We start from the raw sequence: 17,212 nt of genomic DNA on the forward strand, positions 1-17,212 counted from the left end.
CAAAAATACTAGCTTTGCAACTCTTTTATAAGAAATACAATACCACAAAGTACACCACTTACACACATAAGAATCCAAACATCCAGGAAGACACAACACAAATTCCTTTCAAACTCATGATGCCTGGTCACAGATGTCAAACACACACACACACACAAGTATGTGGGAGTTTTATTGGAACAGAGGGCAGTTTAGCAGGACCTCCATGGCCGAGGGGTACTGGAGGACAGAGTTGAGGAAGCCGGTGAGCTCCTCCCGGGCCTGCTTGGCCCCCCGGCCCTGCCCGCGGTACCTCATCCCCAGCAGCTTGGAGCACAGGTAGTGCAGCCACAGCACGTTGGAGTGGGGCTGGTAGGCACTCCACTCGTTGCTGCGGGACGGCGCACATGTTACGGTTGTGATATGGACTGTGTGCTTAGCTGGTTAGGGATGTGGTGTGTCGTCATGGACACGCTTAAAGCTGGAAGCAGAACACACACGCACGCACACACACCTGTTCTCCTGTCTCATGATCCTGTAGATATCAAACTGGTAGTCTCCCTGGCCCATGAACAGCTCCTCGTCCTCAGAGATATCACATGACACCGTCAGGCCGTCTGCACACGCACAACAAAAGTGTATCGCATGACTGGTTATCGTGAGCATCGGTGCACACACGGTTCCGTGAGTCATGAGGTGACCCAGACTACAGACGAGATGAAAAGCAGCATAGACGGCAAAAGAGTGACAGAACAACATGAGGAAGGCTGAGAGGGATGTGCAGAAAGAGGGACTAAAGAGAGAGAGATAAGGGAGCGGACTGACCGATCTCCAGTCTGGAGAGGGAGTAGTCGATGAGGCGGACGTACACCCCCCTGGTGTTCAAGCAGTGGGCCGTTCCGTCCAGCAGGAACACTCCCTGCTTCTCCGTGGTGGGCTTCACCAGCACGTTCCCCCAGTGGAGGTCCCTGGGCAGAGGAGCACCGGGGAACGTCAGAAACCACAGACCATATTCGCCGTGTCCAGTATGTGAGTTCAAGTTAGAACTATATGTGCCTGTTAGTGTGTGTGTGTGTGTGAGTGCGCACGTACCTGTGCTCGAAGCAGAGCTCCTGTTCAGCCACGGCCAGGGCGGCGGTCACCTGGTGCAGGATGCTCTTGGCCACGAGAAGAGACGACAGCTGGAACACAAAGGGACAGGAAGGGGTTAAGTCATGACAGGAAGTGGTTACACAGGACAGAAGACAGGACGGGCTTAACCCTGGACAGGAAGGAGTTAACCCAGGACAGAAGACAGGAAGGGGTTGACCCTGGACAGGAAGGGGTTAACCCTGGACAGGAAGGGGTTAACCCAGGACAGAAGAGGACCGGAAATAGTCAACACATGTTTAAAGCAAAATGAAGGTGGAGCAAACCACTCTGTCTACACTGATACGTAGCTTACCTGTCCGTCACTGTTTTCCAGATCGCTGCCCCCAAACTCAAACTCCAGGATAAGAAACAGCTGGTCCTCTTCAAAGAAATCTGCAGAGGGAGAGGGAGGGAGGGAGGGATATACAGGAGTGTTTAGCTCCCATTTGGCTAGAACAGACCAATCCCCCACAGGGGAGACGAACAGATGAAGACGATCTGACGGTCTTTGCTCTCACCCGGTCTGTCGTTCTCTGAACCCCTCAGGCGGTCAAAGGCATCCCAGGCTTTCAGCATGGTGGGTGGGTAGGGCCCTCTCACGCAGTGGAGACTGGGAAAAACACACACACACACACTTAGGACACAGCTTCTTAACTTTCCGCCAAGCATAATATCTGTATTGATAACCTATACAAGTTGGGGCATGGGACTTACTCATTGAGTCCAATGAAGCCATGAGTCTGATTCTTCTGCTTCTCTTTAAGACTGCTCAGTTCTCTGAAACACGCGCACACACACACACACACAGCATTAGATATTCAATATGCAGCATTTGACAGGTGGACTGTCATATTTTCACACACGGCGCCCATACTTGGAGATGATGATCTCATGGAGGATCTCTCCGAAGCTCTTCTGCTTCTCTCCGTTCACCTTCTCACTACCCTCCAATGGAATGATCTAGAGAGAGAGGGAGGGATTCCATTAAACACACATTGGCTAACTGAATGACTCTCACCCAGACACCCACACAAAACAATGTGTCACGCGCACACACCTTGAGCGCCACAGTGTCACCAGTGCTGTTGGTGGTGGTGAAGACCTCTCCGAAGGTGCCCTCTCCGATCTTCTTACACAGCTTCATGCGTCCAGGGGGCAAACACACCTCCCAGGCCAGTGCCTTTGGCTGGCCGCACTCCGCGTATACCTTCTCTGCGTCCGACAGCTCGTCCACACACGCACTCTGCACGGGGGGGGGGGGGTAGAAGAGTCACAGACCTTTAACATCCACACACTTGGGCTTGACGGGACATTCTGTTTGAGAGGGATAGCTGTATTTGTAAGCTGTGAAGTAAGATATCCAAAGAACAGTATCCATGTTGTGTGTGTGTGTGTACCAGAGGAGTGCTTATTTGAAGCTGAGACGTGAGGCATCGGGGGAGGGGCGTGCGGAAGGGTGTACTGAACAGGCTTTGACTGACATCTGCCAGCCCTGATGTGAGCGCCCTGATGTTGCCGTGGTGAGGGCTGAAGAACGCTGGGGAGAGATGAAAAGCATTGACGGAACATTTCATACCAGGCTCACACCAGGGCAACTCTACAAGGTGTGTGTGTGTGCGTTTGTACCCTTGGTCTTCTTGTGGATGGAGAGGGCAGCTTTGAGGCGGCTCCAGGTGTGTGTGTTGGGGGTGAGGTCCAGCAGCAGGGAAGACAGGCGTCCGGTGCGGACCGGAGTAGACAGGACTGCTCCGGAAGGCTGCAGCCAGCTGTCCATCTCAGCCTGGGAGGGAGAGGGAGAGCAAAAGGGGGGAGGGGGAGGAGAATTGTGTACAATTTGATGAGAAAAGTAGCAGGTATGTACTTATTATGAGCTCGAGAGATGTGTGTGTGTGTTGTACTCACCCCTTTGGCCGGTGCCATGTTGTGTGCAGACAGCAGCTCAGTGATGCTGCAGTCCCCAGGCCTTCCAGACTGGGGCGCTGCTCTCCGTCTCCTCCTGTCGTGGTCGTTGTTAGCATGGGCGCCCCCCGACGCCCCGTCTCTCTTGCTCCACCGACTCAAGCTCAGGCCGCTCACGCACACCTTGCGAGTGGTCCCCGGGCGCTCCTTGGACACGCTGCGGCGCTTCTTCCCCTGGGGAGCCAGGGAGGCGTTCCCGGGCCTGGGGACGACGTCGGGAACGTGGTCAGGACCGACCGGTACATCGTTCAGAGCTTTAAGCGCTTTACCCTGGTCCTTAGGAGGGACAGCGGCTCTTTTTCTTTTTACCGCATGGTCAACAGACTCCATTTCTGACCCGCTACACTGACTGTCGTTGGGAGAGTTAAGGGAGAATTTGGTAACTCTGAGTGGTTGGTCTATGTTCAGTGTGTCCTCCAGGTCTGTTAGTGGTTGAACCACGTTCTCCAAGCTGACTGTAAGCTGCTGGGTTAGACACCTTTCCTTCAGTATCGCAGTCAGACGATCCAAACCTACCTCCACGTCAGTCGATCTGGTCGGGTCAAGAGAGTGATCGCTGTCGATCAACCGTGAATGGTCAACCGACTTCAGACTGTTGGATGTGTGGTTATTCAACTCAAGACTATCCGCAGATTGAAAAAGTTCACTCAGATCATTGCTGTCCAACTGTGAACCCACCCTCGCCTTACTGCCTTTTAAAGGCAAACCGTCGACACCCTCAATGCTACTCACTGACTGCATACGGTCATCGGTTTCAACGCTAAGACCAGAACGATCAGAAGACGAGCCGCAGGTGGTCGAGAACACAAGTTTGATCAAGCTTGCACGGTCGGCAGAGAGCTCGCTGCTCACTGACCGCATGTGGTCTACACAGGACGTGTATGTGGTCGCTCCGTCTGGTTGAGTGACGTTGGTCGGTTTGTCCACTCGCTCGAGCAGAACCACACAGCGCTGGGTCACACACACCCTTCTCTGCTCCTCTTCCAAACCCCCAGACGCTGACACAAAATGAACACTGTCCTCAGTTTCCTCCCACGCCCTGTGTGGGTCAGTCTGGTTCCCGGCAACTAGTGAGAACAGTTCTAGGCTCTGCGGCTCAATGGCGCAATTTGGGATTTCTATGCCTTTAGAGTGACCCTTTTCTTCTGTGTTACAACTCCTCCTTGTGTTTGTCATGTTAAGTTGAGGGGGCTCTTCACAGTTTGTTCTTCCTGGTTCTCCGAGGTTCGAGAGATGCTTCACCCCAGGGCTGGGCTCCAAGACTGGGGCAAAGGGAGGAGTACAGTGGGGGTCCTCTGGAGGATCTACAGCCATTTCCTCCTGAGTGATGCTCAGATTCACAATGTCAATGACAGAGACAGAGGCTGGCGGAAGGGAGGAGGGGCAGTGTGACTTGTGTCGTGGCCTGGGCGGGGGACAAAGCGAGGGGGTGGAGCAGAACAGGGGTTTCCGGGGGCAGGGTTTGAGGCAAGGGTCAGCAGAGTCGTTGAGGGAGGAGATCTCTCTGAGGTGGTCGTTTGTCACGCTATTGTTCCTTGGCCCTGCCACAGGGCTCTCTGCACTGGTCAGCTCCCAGGGCTGGCCTTGTGTGGCCCGGCGAGAAAATGGAACTACGCCTCCACCGCCACCGCTCTGCACAAAGTCATCAGATGAGTTGAGGCTTTGAAGGGGCATAAGAGCCTAAAGAGGTCCAAAAAAATACAGATTGTTAAAAACAATAAAGAGTTACGGTGACAAATATGCGGTTCAGTGTTGGATGTGTGGCTTACGATGCGTGTGCTTCTAGGGATCTGAGGTTTGGGCGCTGCTGCTCCTCTGCGGCGGGTGACAAATGGCCAGAGGGGTGCGTCAGAAGGGGCACTGAGAGGAGAGGGTGAGACAGGACTGGGAACATTAGTGTCAAGACTTCAGTAACTGGCAAACTACAACACAGAAGTACTGTTGGCAGTATTGACAGACAGTAGCCTCAGGTTTTGATTGACAGGTGCTTACTCTGAGTGTCTCTTCCCTCTGCCAAGAGTGCCACTTTGCCGTTTCTGAGAGACTCTCTCGTTCCTCAAGCCTAAAGAGTCTCCCTCGCTCTCACTGGTGCTCACTGTCTGTTTTGTTTTCCGCCCAGCAACCCGCCTTGACACACAAACGCATATTTGAGTGCAACACAGTACAAACACATCTAGATATGAAGCCTCTTTGAAATATTGGAGTAATTCCACCAGCATTTATACGTACTTGATGACCATGCTTATGTTACTAGCACACACAGACCAAATCTGCCCGCATGCATCATAAAAATTTAGTAAACCTCAAATATACACTGGGAGAGGGTTCATGCTAACCTGGCGGCCTTGTTTTGCTGTTGATGAATGGGCGGTGCAAGGAAGGGGGGTAAACTGTTCTGCTCCTCACTGTCCTCATCAGTCAGGTGCATCGTCTCTTTAGATTTGGCTGGACGGACACTTCGCCTGCAGGCAACACTAGTTTTCTTCCCTCTGGATAAAAGACGAAGAGAGATGAAGAGAAAGAAAGCAATTGAAGAGCAGAACGAAACAGTGATTGGGTAAGACAATATTTGGACAAAGAGAGAGATAGGGTATTCCTGTTTAATTTTTCAGCAACGGTTGATTTTGTTCTACTGTCACTACCACAAATGGAAGCCCCATGATGCCAAATCTGCCCGCATACGTCACGTAAACCATAATACCCTGAGTGACGGTTCATGCTAACCTGACAGGCTTGTTTTGTTGCTGAATAGTTGGTGCTGGGGAGGGGAAGAAACTGTTCTCCTCGTCGCTGCTATTATTCATCAGTCGCATCATGGCTTTAGCTTTGGCTGGACGGACACCTTGCCTGCAGGCAACACGAGTTTTCTTCCCCCTTGACACAATTCAAAGAGAAATTAAGAGACAAAAAGCTATTAGAGTGAAGAACGAGGCAGTGATTGAATAAGTCGAGACGTATTTTGACAAAGGTTGAGACAGGGCATTCCTGTTTACCTTTTCGCTACTACGGTTGATTTAGTACGGGCGGGTTCAGATACGGAAAGGTCAGACGTCGAGGAAGAAGTGCTGTCAAACGTCATTTTTCGGTTTTTAGGGACGATCCAAGCATCGACTTTCCGCGTTTGCTTTCCATAGGTTTTCATAAACAAAGGTCTCCCTACTCGATCCATCTTTAGCTACAATAAAACCAGCGACAGGAACATCAATAGTCGTATAGGAGGAACCACAGTAGCCTTTTTGCCCCACGAAAGTTTTAAAATTAGCTATTGCTAGCTCGATCTAGCTAGTGCTAGCTATAAGTTATTGCTATCTTATTTTGACTCGTCTCTCAGTCCGATACATTTGCAGGTTGAAATAATATTAACTAAGTGACTGTAATACCAATATGTACTTTATTTTACATTATGTATCTAAAAGATCGCTATTCAAACCGGGAGGGTGTTTCCTGAGCCCGCTCTCCGTTCAAATAAAAATGTCGCTGATTGGTCAACAAAAGACTCCTTCTCTTTTTCGGCTGTTGGAATACAGTTGCAGCCATTAGCGCCACATTCTGTTCTGGAGTGTAGACCAGAAAACAAATATTTACAATTGAAATCCCTTGAAAGCAGAAAAATGTTTTTTTTGTTTTTTTTCAACAAATTCGGTGGTGTTAAATTTCAATATTAAGTATTCAATGTCTTTTAAATTTCAAAACATTAGGTTACTGATTTGCTAACGTCGATGGTCGCGTCGATGTGGCTGTGAGATGCAGTTCTACTTCCACACCACCAGGTTGAGTCATTGAGCTGTTTAATCATGTCTAGATCTTTGGTCTAGAGTCTCGAGCGAAAAAGGACAGAAGATGCACTGACATATTTTTCGCTTGAAAGATTTCAAGATTCAAGTACAGAAAAGCAGACGAGAAAAACTATAGAAAGCAATATTTTATTGAGTTCATCAAGGCCGTAGCTATGGAGTCAACATTGGGGGGGGCGGGGGAGTCTGAGGGCCCCCCCCCTGAAAACCTTTTTTTTATTAATTAATTTTTATTTTTCTGATGATTTCGGACAGCATGCGTGGTTGCCTGTCGTAGCGTAGCACATTTATATTTCATTTATATTTTAATATCAATATATTGGGGACGGACGGACGACATTTTCACCAGATTTTATTATGATGTGCCCACCCCAATATATAGTATTATGATTACGGCCCTGGAGTTCATACTGTAAATGTTCAGAAGGTTTAAAAAGAAAAAGTGCATGTGCTGTCCCAAGTGGTCTGGGCTGTGACTGTCAGTGAGTTGCACACCAAGCCATTGCTCTCAGAGGTGAAGGAGAGGGGCTGGATTACTGCAGCCATGGGTGGAGCAGAATTCCCTCCAGAGTGGGCCGGCCTTTGGGGCGCTTTGCCAAACACCTCCTCAGCAGGTCTTTATATTCTGGAGAGAGAAAGAGAGATAGAAAATAATGTGAGAGAAGTGGAGGAGATTGTGGTCAGGTAGAGACAGACAGAAATCATTTGTTTTCCTTTGTGTGTCTCATTTGTGCGAGTGTGTCTGTTTGTGTGTCCGGTCTGCGTATATGCGCGTCTTACGCCTGGACATATTGGTCTTGATGTAGGGCTCATCACTGATGACCTCCCTGCGTGTGCTGAAGGGGAATACCCCAGACACCATGTCATACAGCAGGACCCCCAGCTGCCAGATGGTGGATGGAACAGCCTTGTAGGAACCATGGAGGTACCATTCGGGAGGGATATACTGCGTGGTACCTGACACATACACACACACACACACCTTAGCTATACCACCTTTATATGTGTGAATGTGTACAATTGCAAATCTGTGGATTTTTAATATCTGCTCAAGGCATTGTGTTCATCATCATAGTAAATGTTTGATGCGAGTATGGAACGTGCCAAAGAACTCTGTGTAGGATCCATCTTTCAAAAAGCAACCACAGCCGAAGTCTATAACTCTAATTTGTGGAAAAGCACAACCGGTCTCAACCAGAATGTTTTCTGGTTTAATGTCTCGGTGGACAACACCCCTGGAGTGGAATACTATCAAGGCTTCAACCAGCTGCCTCAGAATGACCTACACAAAGAGAGAGATGGAGGGTTGGGAGAGGGAGGGCATATATATGGTGGTAAATATTTACTTTCACATAAAAAAAATTCTGGATGTGAATGGCTGGGATAGACTTACGTTTGTGTACACACACTAACACACACAAACACTAACACACACACACTCACCTTGGCTTGATCCTCTGCGAGAAATCCTCCTCTCTCCTGGATGTAGTCAAACAAGTCTACAGCGGGTACAGGCCTCTCCAGAACCAAGATCAGCTCCTGGTCCAGCTCATACCAGTCCAGGAGCGCAACTGCTGCCTGACCTCCTCCTCCAATGCTGGCCTCACGCCTGACCTGCTCACCTATGACCTCCCCACCCTGTCCAACAATCAGCAATAGTACCACCTCCAGGGGGAACTGGCAGAGCTTCCCATCCAGAGTCTAAAATACAGAGAACACAACAACCAGTTAGAGTTAATAGTGCAATAGAGATGTTATCTGTTGACCATGGTTTTGAATAACATTTAGACCAGAATGAGAACCGTGAAATGGAATCGATGAATTGTAAGTCGGTTAGTAGGGGTAAAAGGGGAATTGGTCCACTCACCACAGGTGTGTGCAACACTTTAGCAATGGGCACATGCTTGATTGCCACCTGTTGAAAGAGATGGTGGTGGGGGTGGAGGGTTCTAAAAATGTATTGATTTCTAAAAATGATGTATTGCTCTGTGTGTATGAGAGTGTGTGTGTGTGTATCTCACAGGCAAGTTGTCATCTCTACGGAACCCAGCGTAGACTGACCCGTAGCCCCCTTGGCCAAGACAATTCTGTTCCACATACTTCTCCTCAAATGATTCTAATGTGTAAACACACCAATACACACATTCGTATATACTGTACATTTGTATCCATCTATGTCTTTTTATATCTGTCTGACTCTCCGTCCTTCTGTCTGTCTAACCTCTTCTATATGTGGGATGCGAGGTCATTGGTGTTCTGGCAGCGCTGTTATTAGAGGACATCATGGAGCTCCTGGAATCTACCCTGCGTCTTTTTGTCTTGCCCTGGGACAGTGAGAGGGAGGAGGAAGACGAGGATGCCGTCAAAGACTCCCCTGACTCCTCTTTCTCTTCCTCCTCTTCCAACTCGCGACTCCTCTTCCCCTTCCTCTCCTCTCCTCGGCTGCTCTCTGCATGGCTCCGGCCCTTTCTCTTGCTCCTCCTCTTTTTCCTGGCTTCCCTCTCCTCCTGTAGAAACAGGTGGCTGGGTCCCACACCTGCATCTGGTTCATCAGCCAGATGGCGGCTGGCATGAGTGTCTAGCGGGAGTCACAGCAGACAATCCATCCAACTTATTTACAAATACAATTGGTATTTAATGTAATCAATTTTATGATGAATACACAGTTTTGACTTGCCTAAACTGAAATATTTGAGTGGCATGCCCACTTGTATCATGTTGTAAGTGCATATCCCACATTTAGAATTTAGATATGCTTAACTGTTGTTGCCAAGTTTTTACAGCAGTTAATATAGTCATACTCACTTATATGTCTCCCAGAGGTGGGAGAGTGCATTGATTTGCACGCCATCGAGGGAAAAATACTATCTAGTGAGTCTATTAACCAGCTACTTTAAGTATATTTCTAGTAGCGTAATGTTACAGTAAGTAATGTTGCAATGATATGCAGTGTTTTTGAATGTGGAGCTTTGTGGAATAGTAGCCTATGCTCTTCCTCACGGACTCCGTTATGATGTCATAAGCGTTAGAGGATTACCATTGTGACTCATGGAACATGACAAATTCAATAAATGGAAACGACAAATAAGATTATATTGTATTACATTCATTAATTAATACATAATATAGGCTAATAGCCATGTCGACAATCCAGGCCTATGTTGTAGCCTATAAATACGTGGTACCCAAATTCTAAAGCTCACTAGCAAACGAGTCAGTCCATGAATCTGTGCAAGTTTCCCTTTCATAAAGTGCGTCTAGAATATCCTACAGTTGCTTATTTTTTTATTCATGCTGTTTTGGACCCTGTAACTTTTCCTTAGGCTATTACTTTGGGATACTGTTATTATGTTTTGTTTGTCTGTCAACATGGACATTTCATCACTTCTGTCAGTTGTAAAACAGTTCAGCAGGTGTGCTTTGTCATATTGATGCTTTTAGGGATGACACTCAACCGATGTAAAGGAATAAAACGTTTCCCACCATTTAGGTTTCCTTAAGTATGCCTATTCCCGAAAATTGCTTCATTCATGTTACATACTTTTACTGTACTGTAATCAATAGAAAAGTAGGCTATATACAACAGGGTAAACTATGTGATCGGACCATTCGTTTCCGGACCTGCGCAGCCTCTTCCTCCTGGAAAGCAGCGGCATCTGGAAGGGAGGAGAAGAGAGCAGCGAGAAGAAGGAAAAAGAAGCGCAGCGAAGACGCGAGTAGGTTACATGGGGAGGTAAGTGATGCCAATCATTTTGCTTGAATACGGGCGCTACTGTCTACTGTCTTGCAGACGGGAAAAAATTACGATAGCCCAAACGAATGGTTTAGCATGGTTTCCAACTTCTCCTTCGGGCGAGGTAGCCTCGTAGTCTGCTGTATATTGGGGGCTTGCTCTGTTGCAAAGTCGGACGAAGGTGGGGGAGAAGAGGAGAGGAGTCTGCGGCGACAGATGGGCTTTTTCTAGTACCACTGTCGAGACAAAGCAGTGACTTTGCTTTCACTAATTGTTTCGATTTCATGATGCGTGTTTCTTGTCCATATAGATTTAGTATCTCAACAAAAAAGACTGCCAAACAAACATGAGTCGGCCTATCGCAACATTGTTGCCAAACATTGACCGCTGCTGCGGGTGGTAGGCTGGGGTTTGACTTTAGTGATCGGTTATCAATATTTGTGTCACTGACAAACGATATAGGCCATCACATTGAAAATAACGTCAGCTTGTTTCTCATAGAAAGTTTGTTAAATACTTTAATGCTTTAAAGACAAATGGTTGTCGGTTGTCTTGTATGCTAAGAAAAGCAGGCGAGGCTATGGGCTCCGTTCTGATTCAGCATGATGCTCCGATTATATGTCAATATTTAGTCTAACGGAACCACGTCCGCAGTGTCCAGTCAACGGTCACATAGGTGAGATAATTTTGTTAGCTCTTTGGGGCGAGGCGACGTGTCGCAGGGGGATGTGTTGGTCCCTTGCGGACATTGCTCTCCCTGTCCAGTTGTCCACCCTGCCCGCACACCGTTCTGCACTGGACTATCTGTCAAAAAGTACGAGTCTGCTGCGTCACATGGGTGCAACTAGGCTTCTTGCAGTCAGCATTGTTTGAGCTCTTCTTGTCCTAAGAGCTTCGTTATTAATGAGTTCCATTGTGAGACGGTGGCACCCAGGGGCTGTTATCATGTGTTGAGTAGCCTGACTTCTGTGCCGTGTGCTAGGCTGTCCATTGCAAGCCTGGGGCCGTGGGGGGTGGGGATTGGGGATGAACTGTATCTTCTCGGTTCTGGCTGTGCAGTAATCGTTTCCAGGTTTATGGGGTAGTTTAACTCGGCCGACATGGGATAATGGGTTTGTTTGTTTTACACAAACATGGAGCCACTTAATTGACTGTTTATCTTTCCTACATTTGGCTTCTTGCAAATCAAGAAAATTATTCTCCTGAACAACTTTCCTGTTTTGGGGTTCAGATTGTAATCTGGGAGTTTATTACAAATGTTTCAAAGTAAAGGGAATAAAGATGTAATTTTTTTTAAAATAAAATGAGAGGTATAGTTTAAGCCAGTTGTACATACTCTATAGAAAGTAAGAAGTGTGTTAAACCTAAGGGGTTTGGTTGAAATCCTGGTTTGATGATTGCATACAATTATTAACAATTATTAACAACATTTAACAATTGAATAATTTAGCAGACATATAAAAAATGTCTCCAAAGTGACATATAAATTGTGCATGTGAAAGTATTAAATTATGAATGTATTATTATTTATTATTAATACATGTAGTAACAAACCGTAAACCATCATACTCATCAACACATTTGAAAAGGTTGCCGTCATTTTTGTGGAAGATTCTTGTGTTGTGAAGTTGGTTTAAATTCGTCCCCATCTCTCTTTCTCTGCTTTCTCTCTCGCTGCTGTCCGACACCAAGACTTGCTGACTGTGGAAAAAGTGATTAGGATGTTCATGGGCCAAGTTTTGGACCGAATGCCGCATACCCTGTGTGTGTGTGTGTGTGTGTGGGTGTGTGTGTGTGTGTGCCTTTATTGGTCTACTCAGTGTTTCAAAGCTCAAATTTATTGCTCAGTTTTTGGCTGGTGTGGAAGTTCTGCTGCCTCTCCTAGTATTTTAGATATAGACACACACTCACACACATACACACACACACACACACACACACACACACACACACACACACACACACACACACACACACACAGACACACACACACACAGACACACACACAGGCAGTGTGTCAGGACAAATATAGCAGTGTGGTAATGTAAGCTGTCACCTTGTGACTCCCTAGTATCGTCAGGCCCCGAAATATCCTTCATAACCCAGATACCCTCAAAATACCCCCCAGACCGGAAGTGTAGGTTTCCTCTGGTCTTCGATGTGTATGGTATCACGTGTGTGTGTGTGTCTGTATGCATCGTGCTTTGCAATGCCTGTGTGAGTATGTGTGTTGGTTAGGTTCAATTATGACAGCTGATGAGTAAGAAAAAAGACAGAAAAAAAAAAGACTGAGCTTGAGTGTGCCTATGTGTTTATGTGTGTGAGCCATCAGATAAGGTGGAGAGAGAGCTGTTATCACTATCCTGCTTCCCCTGTGAAACAATACCGCTGTCCCGCCCTTGACAAAACAAATGTGTGACTGTGTGCGTGCGTAGTGTGATTTAGGCTGACTTTGTGAACGTTGGATGACTGACGTGGACAGAAGACTTTCGCTGTTTCACTGTTTCACTGCAGTCCTGTTGATTCATATTGGCCTGTGCTTGTGTGCAAGCCGACCACTCCTAACTGATCTTGTGAGATCAAGTCCACTCTGTCAATCTTATCTCATTCTGTATTCCATCTCTCTATCTTCCCTTTATTGGAGCCCCACAATAGGGTTATTGTCCTGTGTGTGCATGTGTGTGTGTGTGTGTGTGTGTGTGGTTGTTGTTGTTGCAGGGAGCAGGCAGCCGTGAGGTGTGTTTGGACAGTGAAGGAGCACAGAGGCCCTGTTCTCCCTGCAGGGTGTGAAAGTGAATGTTTGTCCCCGTCTTTCATTCTTTTTTTGTTGTTGTTTCTCTCTCACTCGCTTTCTTTTTCGCTCTCTCCAGCACACTCACACTATTCTGTCTCTGTCAGTTGTGTGTGTGTGTGTGTGTATGTGAGAGAGAGAGAGTGGCATGGTACTAACATTCATGTAGTTGTCAGTTCTGGCTTGTGATTAGCTTCTCTGTATGCAGAATATTCATCACATGCAAATCCACATTGAAAGCTGAAGACTTTCTCTCTCTCTTTCTCTCATGCACTCACACATGTTGATGTGTTTGTTGATGTATCACCTTTTCTGCAAAGTTCACAACTTTTTCCACATCACTGCACATATCACTCAACCTTTGCGCTTTGAGTTCAGCTGCATAAGGGCTTTTATTGTCTCTGTTTGGTTCAGTTTGATCTTCATCAGAGGCACATACTCCATGAAATTGAAAAAGAACAAAGCTCAATGTGTGGCCCGATGTGTGTTCAGCCTTGAGTCTTCATCAGTAAGGTGGACATGTTGCTCTGCAATGTAATCCCTAGTATGTCATCAACTTCCTGGTAAAACCAAAACCTCTGAATCACGCTCTGATTGGATAGGAGAACACATTCCAATCTGGTGATTGGTCAAGACAGAACAGGTCCTGAGAGAGCTGGATTTTGGAATAGCGGGAAGGGGGATGCAAAGCGTGACCACTGCGGTTGGATTCATAGTGACATGTCCAGTGCCCTGCCAGGATGATGTAACTTCCTGTGGTGAATGCCAGATGTGGCTGCTGAGCCGTGGAGACTGAAGTTTGGTACGCTGTTTTAATTACGGCATCTCTCTCAGTCCTCGTCCTGACCTTCAGTGATTTGGTTTTAAACAACAAGTCTTCATGTCCTGTTTTATATTCTCTGTTTGAACAGAATAGGATAGAACACAGTTAAATTCAGTAGAATACAATATAACATGAATAGGTCTGCGGTCAAAGTCCAACCATTGATGCCAGTTGCCATTGGCTTCACATTGACAGTTGAGGTGATTGACAGCCCTGGCCATGTTTGCTCCAAACAGTGACAGACTGTGTCGATTTGCATTGTGGCCCATCTGTGAAGGCCAAGTCGTACGGGCCTGGTCCAAAAACAATGATCTGTCAGACAAGAATGCCCTGCCTTGCTGTAATGAAACGGCAAGGTTCTGCTGAGAGAGTTAGTTAGTGAGAGTGTAGAAGAGAGAGCTTTGAGTTGGAGATGAGTATGCTGGTCCCATTAGTTAGATTGGCAGAGACATGACATTCCTGTTCTGAAGAATCATTCTCTCTCTCTCTCTCTCTCTCTCTCTCTCTCTCTCTCTCTCTCTCTCTCTCTCTCTCTCTCTCTCTCTCTCTCTCTCTCTCTCTCTCTCTCTCTCTCTCTCTCTCTCTCTCTCTCTCTCTCTCTCTCTCTCTCTCTCTCTCTCTGTCTCTCTGTCCTTGTTCAATCTCTAGCTTTTTCTCACTTGCTCTGTTCCCCTCTCTTTTCATTGTCTCTCCTCTCTGACCTTGTCTCACATTTCTTTTTAATCTTTGTCATCTTTGTCTTCCTCTTTTCCTTTGTTATGTCTCTCTCTCTCTCTATTTCTTTCTCTTGATAGCCAGCTCAAGCCAATTAAAGGAGTGGAAAAATGACGCAGGACCCTGTGACATCATCAAGGGACCTGTTGCTACTGGCTGTTTAATGCACCCTGACACAGAAGGAGTGTACACACACACACACACACACACACACTTAACGGTAGGAAGGGCTGTATAGTCTGAGGCGTCTAGACCCTGTCATCTCGGATGTCCTGTTAGATAGTAGCAGTGGCTAAATATAGGATGTCCTGCTCCTCATTGCACCTCTGTGTGTGTGTGTGGGGGGATTGTGTAGATGTGTGTGTTCCAATGGGGTTCTGCTCTCTTTTTGTATTGTTGCTGTTGGTGACGCGTCCAGGAAATAGCTGTGGACTCATTACAGAGACGCCACTGGCTAAACTCCCACTGTTTGTCTCTCTCCCCTGTGTGTGTGTGTTTGTATGTGTGTGTGCGTGTGTGTTTGTATGTGTGTGTGCGTGTGTGTGTTTGTGTGCATATATGCGTGGGAGAGATAGACATTGTGCTCCCTGGATTATTCAAACTCTCAGGGTGAAGGACAAAATATGGACTGCAAGAATCTTCATAAATTAGCTGTGTGTTGGTAGTGAAGAATTGTGTCAGAATAGCTAACTTCCTCTACCTAACATGAAGAAGGAGGGGGAACAGACAGGAAGAGGGAGAGAGGTGGATTGAGCTGGAGAGGAGAGGGGGAAGGGTAGCACTGAACTTTTTCCCAAGTCTCCAAATCCATGAAATCTTTTCTTGGCTCTAATACACTTTGAGTTATAGTTGTTTCCATTTCATAGGGCCTCAGTCAGTGTGCTTACAAGTGAGACGTGTGTGTGTGACAACACACACAATTTGTTCATAACATCTGCAGTTAAAGCCAGCTCCGCACAGCTTATAACTTTGCATGCGTATGTTTTTTAGCGTTGTCTCATGCGTATGTGTTTATGTGTGTGTTGTTGTGTGTGTGTGTGTTTGAGGTTTCTGGTTTCTGGGGCTGTATATGAAATATGTGAGGCTCCTTTTCACTTCTGCTATACATCTCACTCCTCTCCTCCTCTCTGCCCTTATCTCCCATCTCACTCCTCTCCTCTCTGCCCTTATCTCCCATCTCACTCCTCTCCTCCTCTCTGCCCTTATCTCCCACTCTCTTCCTCTAACTGGGTGTTTTAATAGTCACACTTCACAAGGCTCGGGGTCTCTCTTTCCTCTGGTCTTTCCAGTTGCCACGGCGTCTGTTCATCTGTTTCTCTGTTGGATGGGTGTCCATCTGTCCTGACTGATAGAAGCATCAGGGCCTATTGATACCCAGGTATGATGATAATACACGCACACACACATAGATATATACACACACCAGTAAGCCACCCATTATACCAAAGATGAACACTATTGTCTTTCTCACTTTTGATTGTAATTTTTTAAATTTTGTGTTTTGTTTTCAGAAAGCCTGGCCATTCTGCATGCGTGGCTAGAACTGTAGATTATTTAACTGGCATGGCTGTATGGGGTACGGCAACTGTTAACCATTAACACGTGTGCATGTATGCGCGCGGGTTCTCTTTTGGTGACCAATTAGAGCTTTCCAACCCCCCCCCCCCACCACTCCACACACACATTATCCCCAAGACGAGACATTCCTCAGATTGTTTGGCACACCCTGAACATTTCCTCTCTCCTCCATTGTTGTCTTCTCACTCTTCTTTCTTTTGTGGTCACTCTCTCACTCTCTTTCTCTCTCTCTCCCCCAGCATAAACCGCCAGTCAGAGGAAAATGATAGCTTTGACACACACTCTCTCTCCTGTTTTTTTTTACACTCACACACAAACACACCCTGCAAGCTCATTGGGCCCTTTAAACCACGAATAAACGCGTTGAATTATAGTGGGGATCTTGTTTCATCTGCCCTTCACACGCTGGCTGCATACCACTGCAAGGGCACTCCAGGTCCACGTAACTGTGGGAATCCCACATAGCTCACATGATCTACCCTGCAAATGTGTGTGTGTGTGTTTATGCTTGTGTGTGCGAGTGTATAACAAGTGAATGTTTTGACTGTAGGCCTTGGTCCAAGTGTTTTTCTGTTCCTTTTAGTCTGTGTTATTTCCTCCAATTGACAGTACTGGGAAACACAACAACACACACACACACACATACATACATATTGGGCTTCTACTCAGTTGTACTTCAATTGTTAATGCAGAGCCATTGTGAATCCCTT

At 46.8% G+C, this 17,212-nt stretch overlaps 3 protein-coding genes and 1 long non-coding RNA gene across 9 annotated transcripts in view; 2 read left to right on the forward strand and 2 right to left on the reverse strand.

Annotated features, from left to right (window-relative positions):
- Positions 1–9: 9 nt before the first annotated feature.
- Positions 10–7,347, reverse strand: haspin (histone H3 associated protein kinase). Of its 2 annotated transcripts, none has more exons than XM_084686725.1 (18): positions 6,500–7,347; positions 6,063–6,244; positions 5,794–5,943; positions 5,406–5,558; positions 5,062–5,196; positions 4,839–4,929; positions 3,013–4,749; positions 2,737–2,890; positions 2,508–2,647; positions 2,168–2,353; positions 1,985–2,070; positions 1,825–1,887; positions 1,629–1,720; positions 1,424–1,503; positions 1,072–1,160; positions 805–947; positions 494–596; positions 10–370 (listed from the first exon to the last, which is right to left on the reverse strand). In XM_084686725.1, exons 2-18 carry the CDS (start codon positions 6,236–6,238, stop codon positions 172–174), a joined length of 3,777 nt encoding a protein of 1,258 aa, XP_084542851.1. In that variant the 5' UTR covers positions 6,239–6,244; positions 6,500–7,347; the 3' UTR covers positions 10–171. The 2 variants fall into 2 exon arrangements, with proteins under 2 accessions (XP_084542851.1, XP_084542852.1); XM_084686726.1 differs by having other exon boundaries at positions 6,470–7,347.
- Positions 5,498–9,722, forward strand: LOC146236744 (uncharacterized). The gene is made up of 3 exons (XR_014740913.1): positions 5,498–5,626; positions 7,670–7,788; positions 8,887–9,722. It is a non-coding gene; the product is annotated as an uncharacterized LOC146236744 (long non-coding RNA).
- LOC146236745 (serine/threonine-protein kinase pim-2-like) lies at positions 7,800–9,808 on the reverse strand. Its single transcript, XM_084686727.1, has 6 exons — positions 9,669–9,808; positions 9,085–9,441; positions 8,885–8,979; positions 8,731–8,778; positions 8,307–8,564; positions 7,800–8,145 (listed from the first exon to the last, which is right to left on the reverse strand). Exons 1-6 carry the CDS (start codon positions 9,712–9,714, stop codon positions 7,933–7,935), a joined length of 1,017 nt encoding a protein of 338 aa, XP_084542853.1. The 5' UTR covers positions 9,715–9,808; the 3' UTR covers positions 7,800–7,932.
- A 689-nt stretch (positions 9,809–10,497) lies between these two features.
- apbb2b (amyloid beta (A4) precursor protein-binding, family B, member 2b) overlaps positions 10,498–17,212 on the forward strand; it is a 28,842-nt gene continuing 22,127 nt past the window's right edge. For 4 of the 5 annotated variants that reach the window (XM_084686611.1, XM_084686613.1, XM_084686614.1 and 1 more), the window contains exon 1: positions 10,498–10,596. The gene's annotated coding sequence lies outside the window, so the exon portion shown is untranslated. Of the gene's footprint in view, positions 10,597–16,200; positions 16,303–17,212 lie in introns of those variants that run through there. The other variant, XM_084686612.1, reaches the window with a different exon arrangement.

The sequence above is a fragment of the Hypomesus nipponensis genome, chromosome 22, assembly GCF_054491055.1.
Source record: "Hypomesus nipponensis isolate SF chromosome 22, ASM5449105v1, whole genome shotgun sequence".
NCBI classification, from domain to species: domain Eukaryota; kingdom Metazoa; phylum Chordata; class Actinopteri; order Osmeriformes; family Osmeridae; genus Hypomesus; species Hypomesus nipponensis.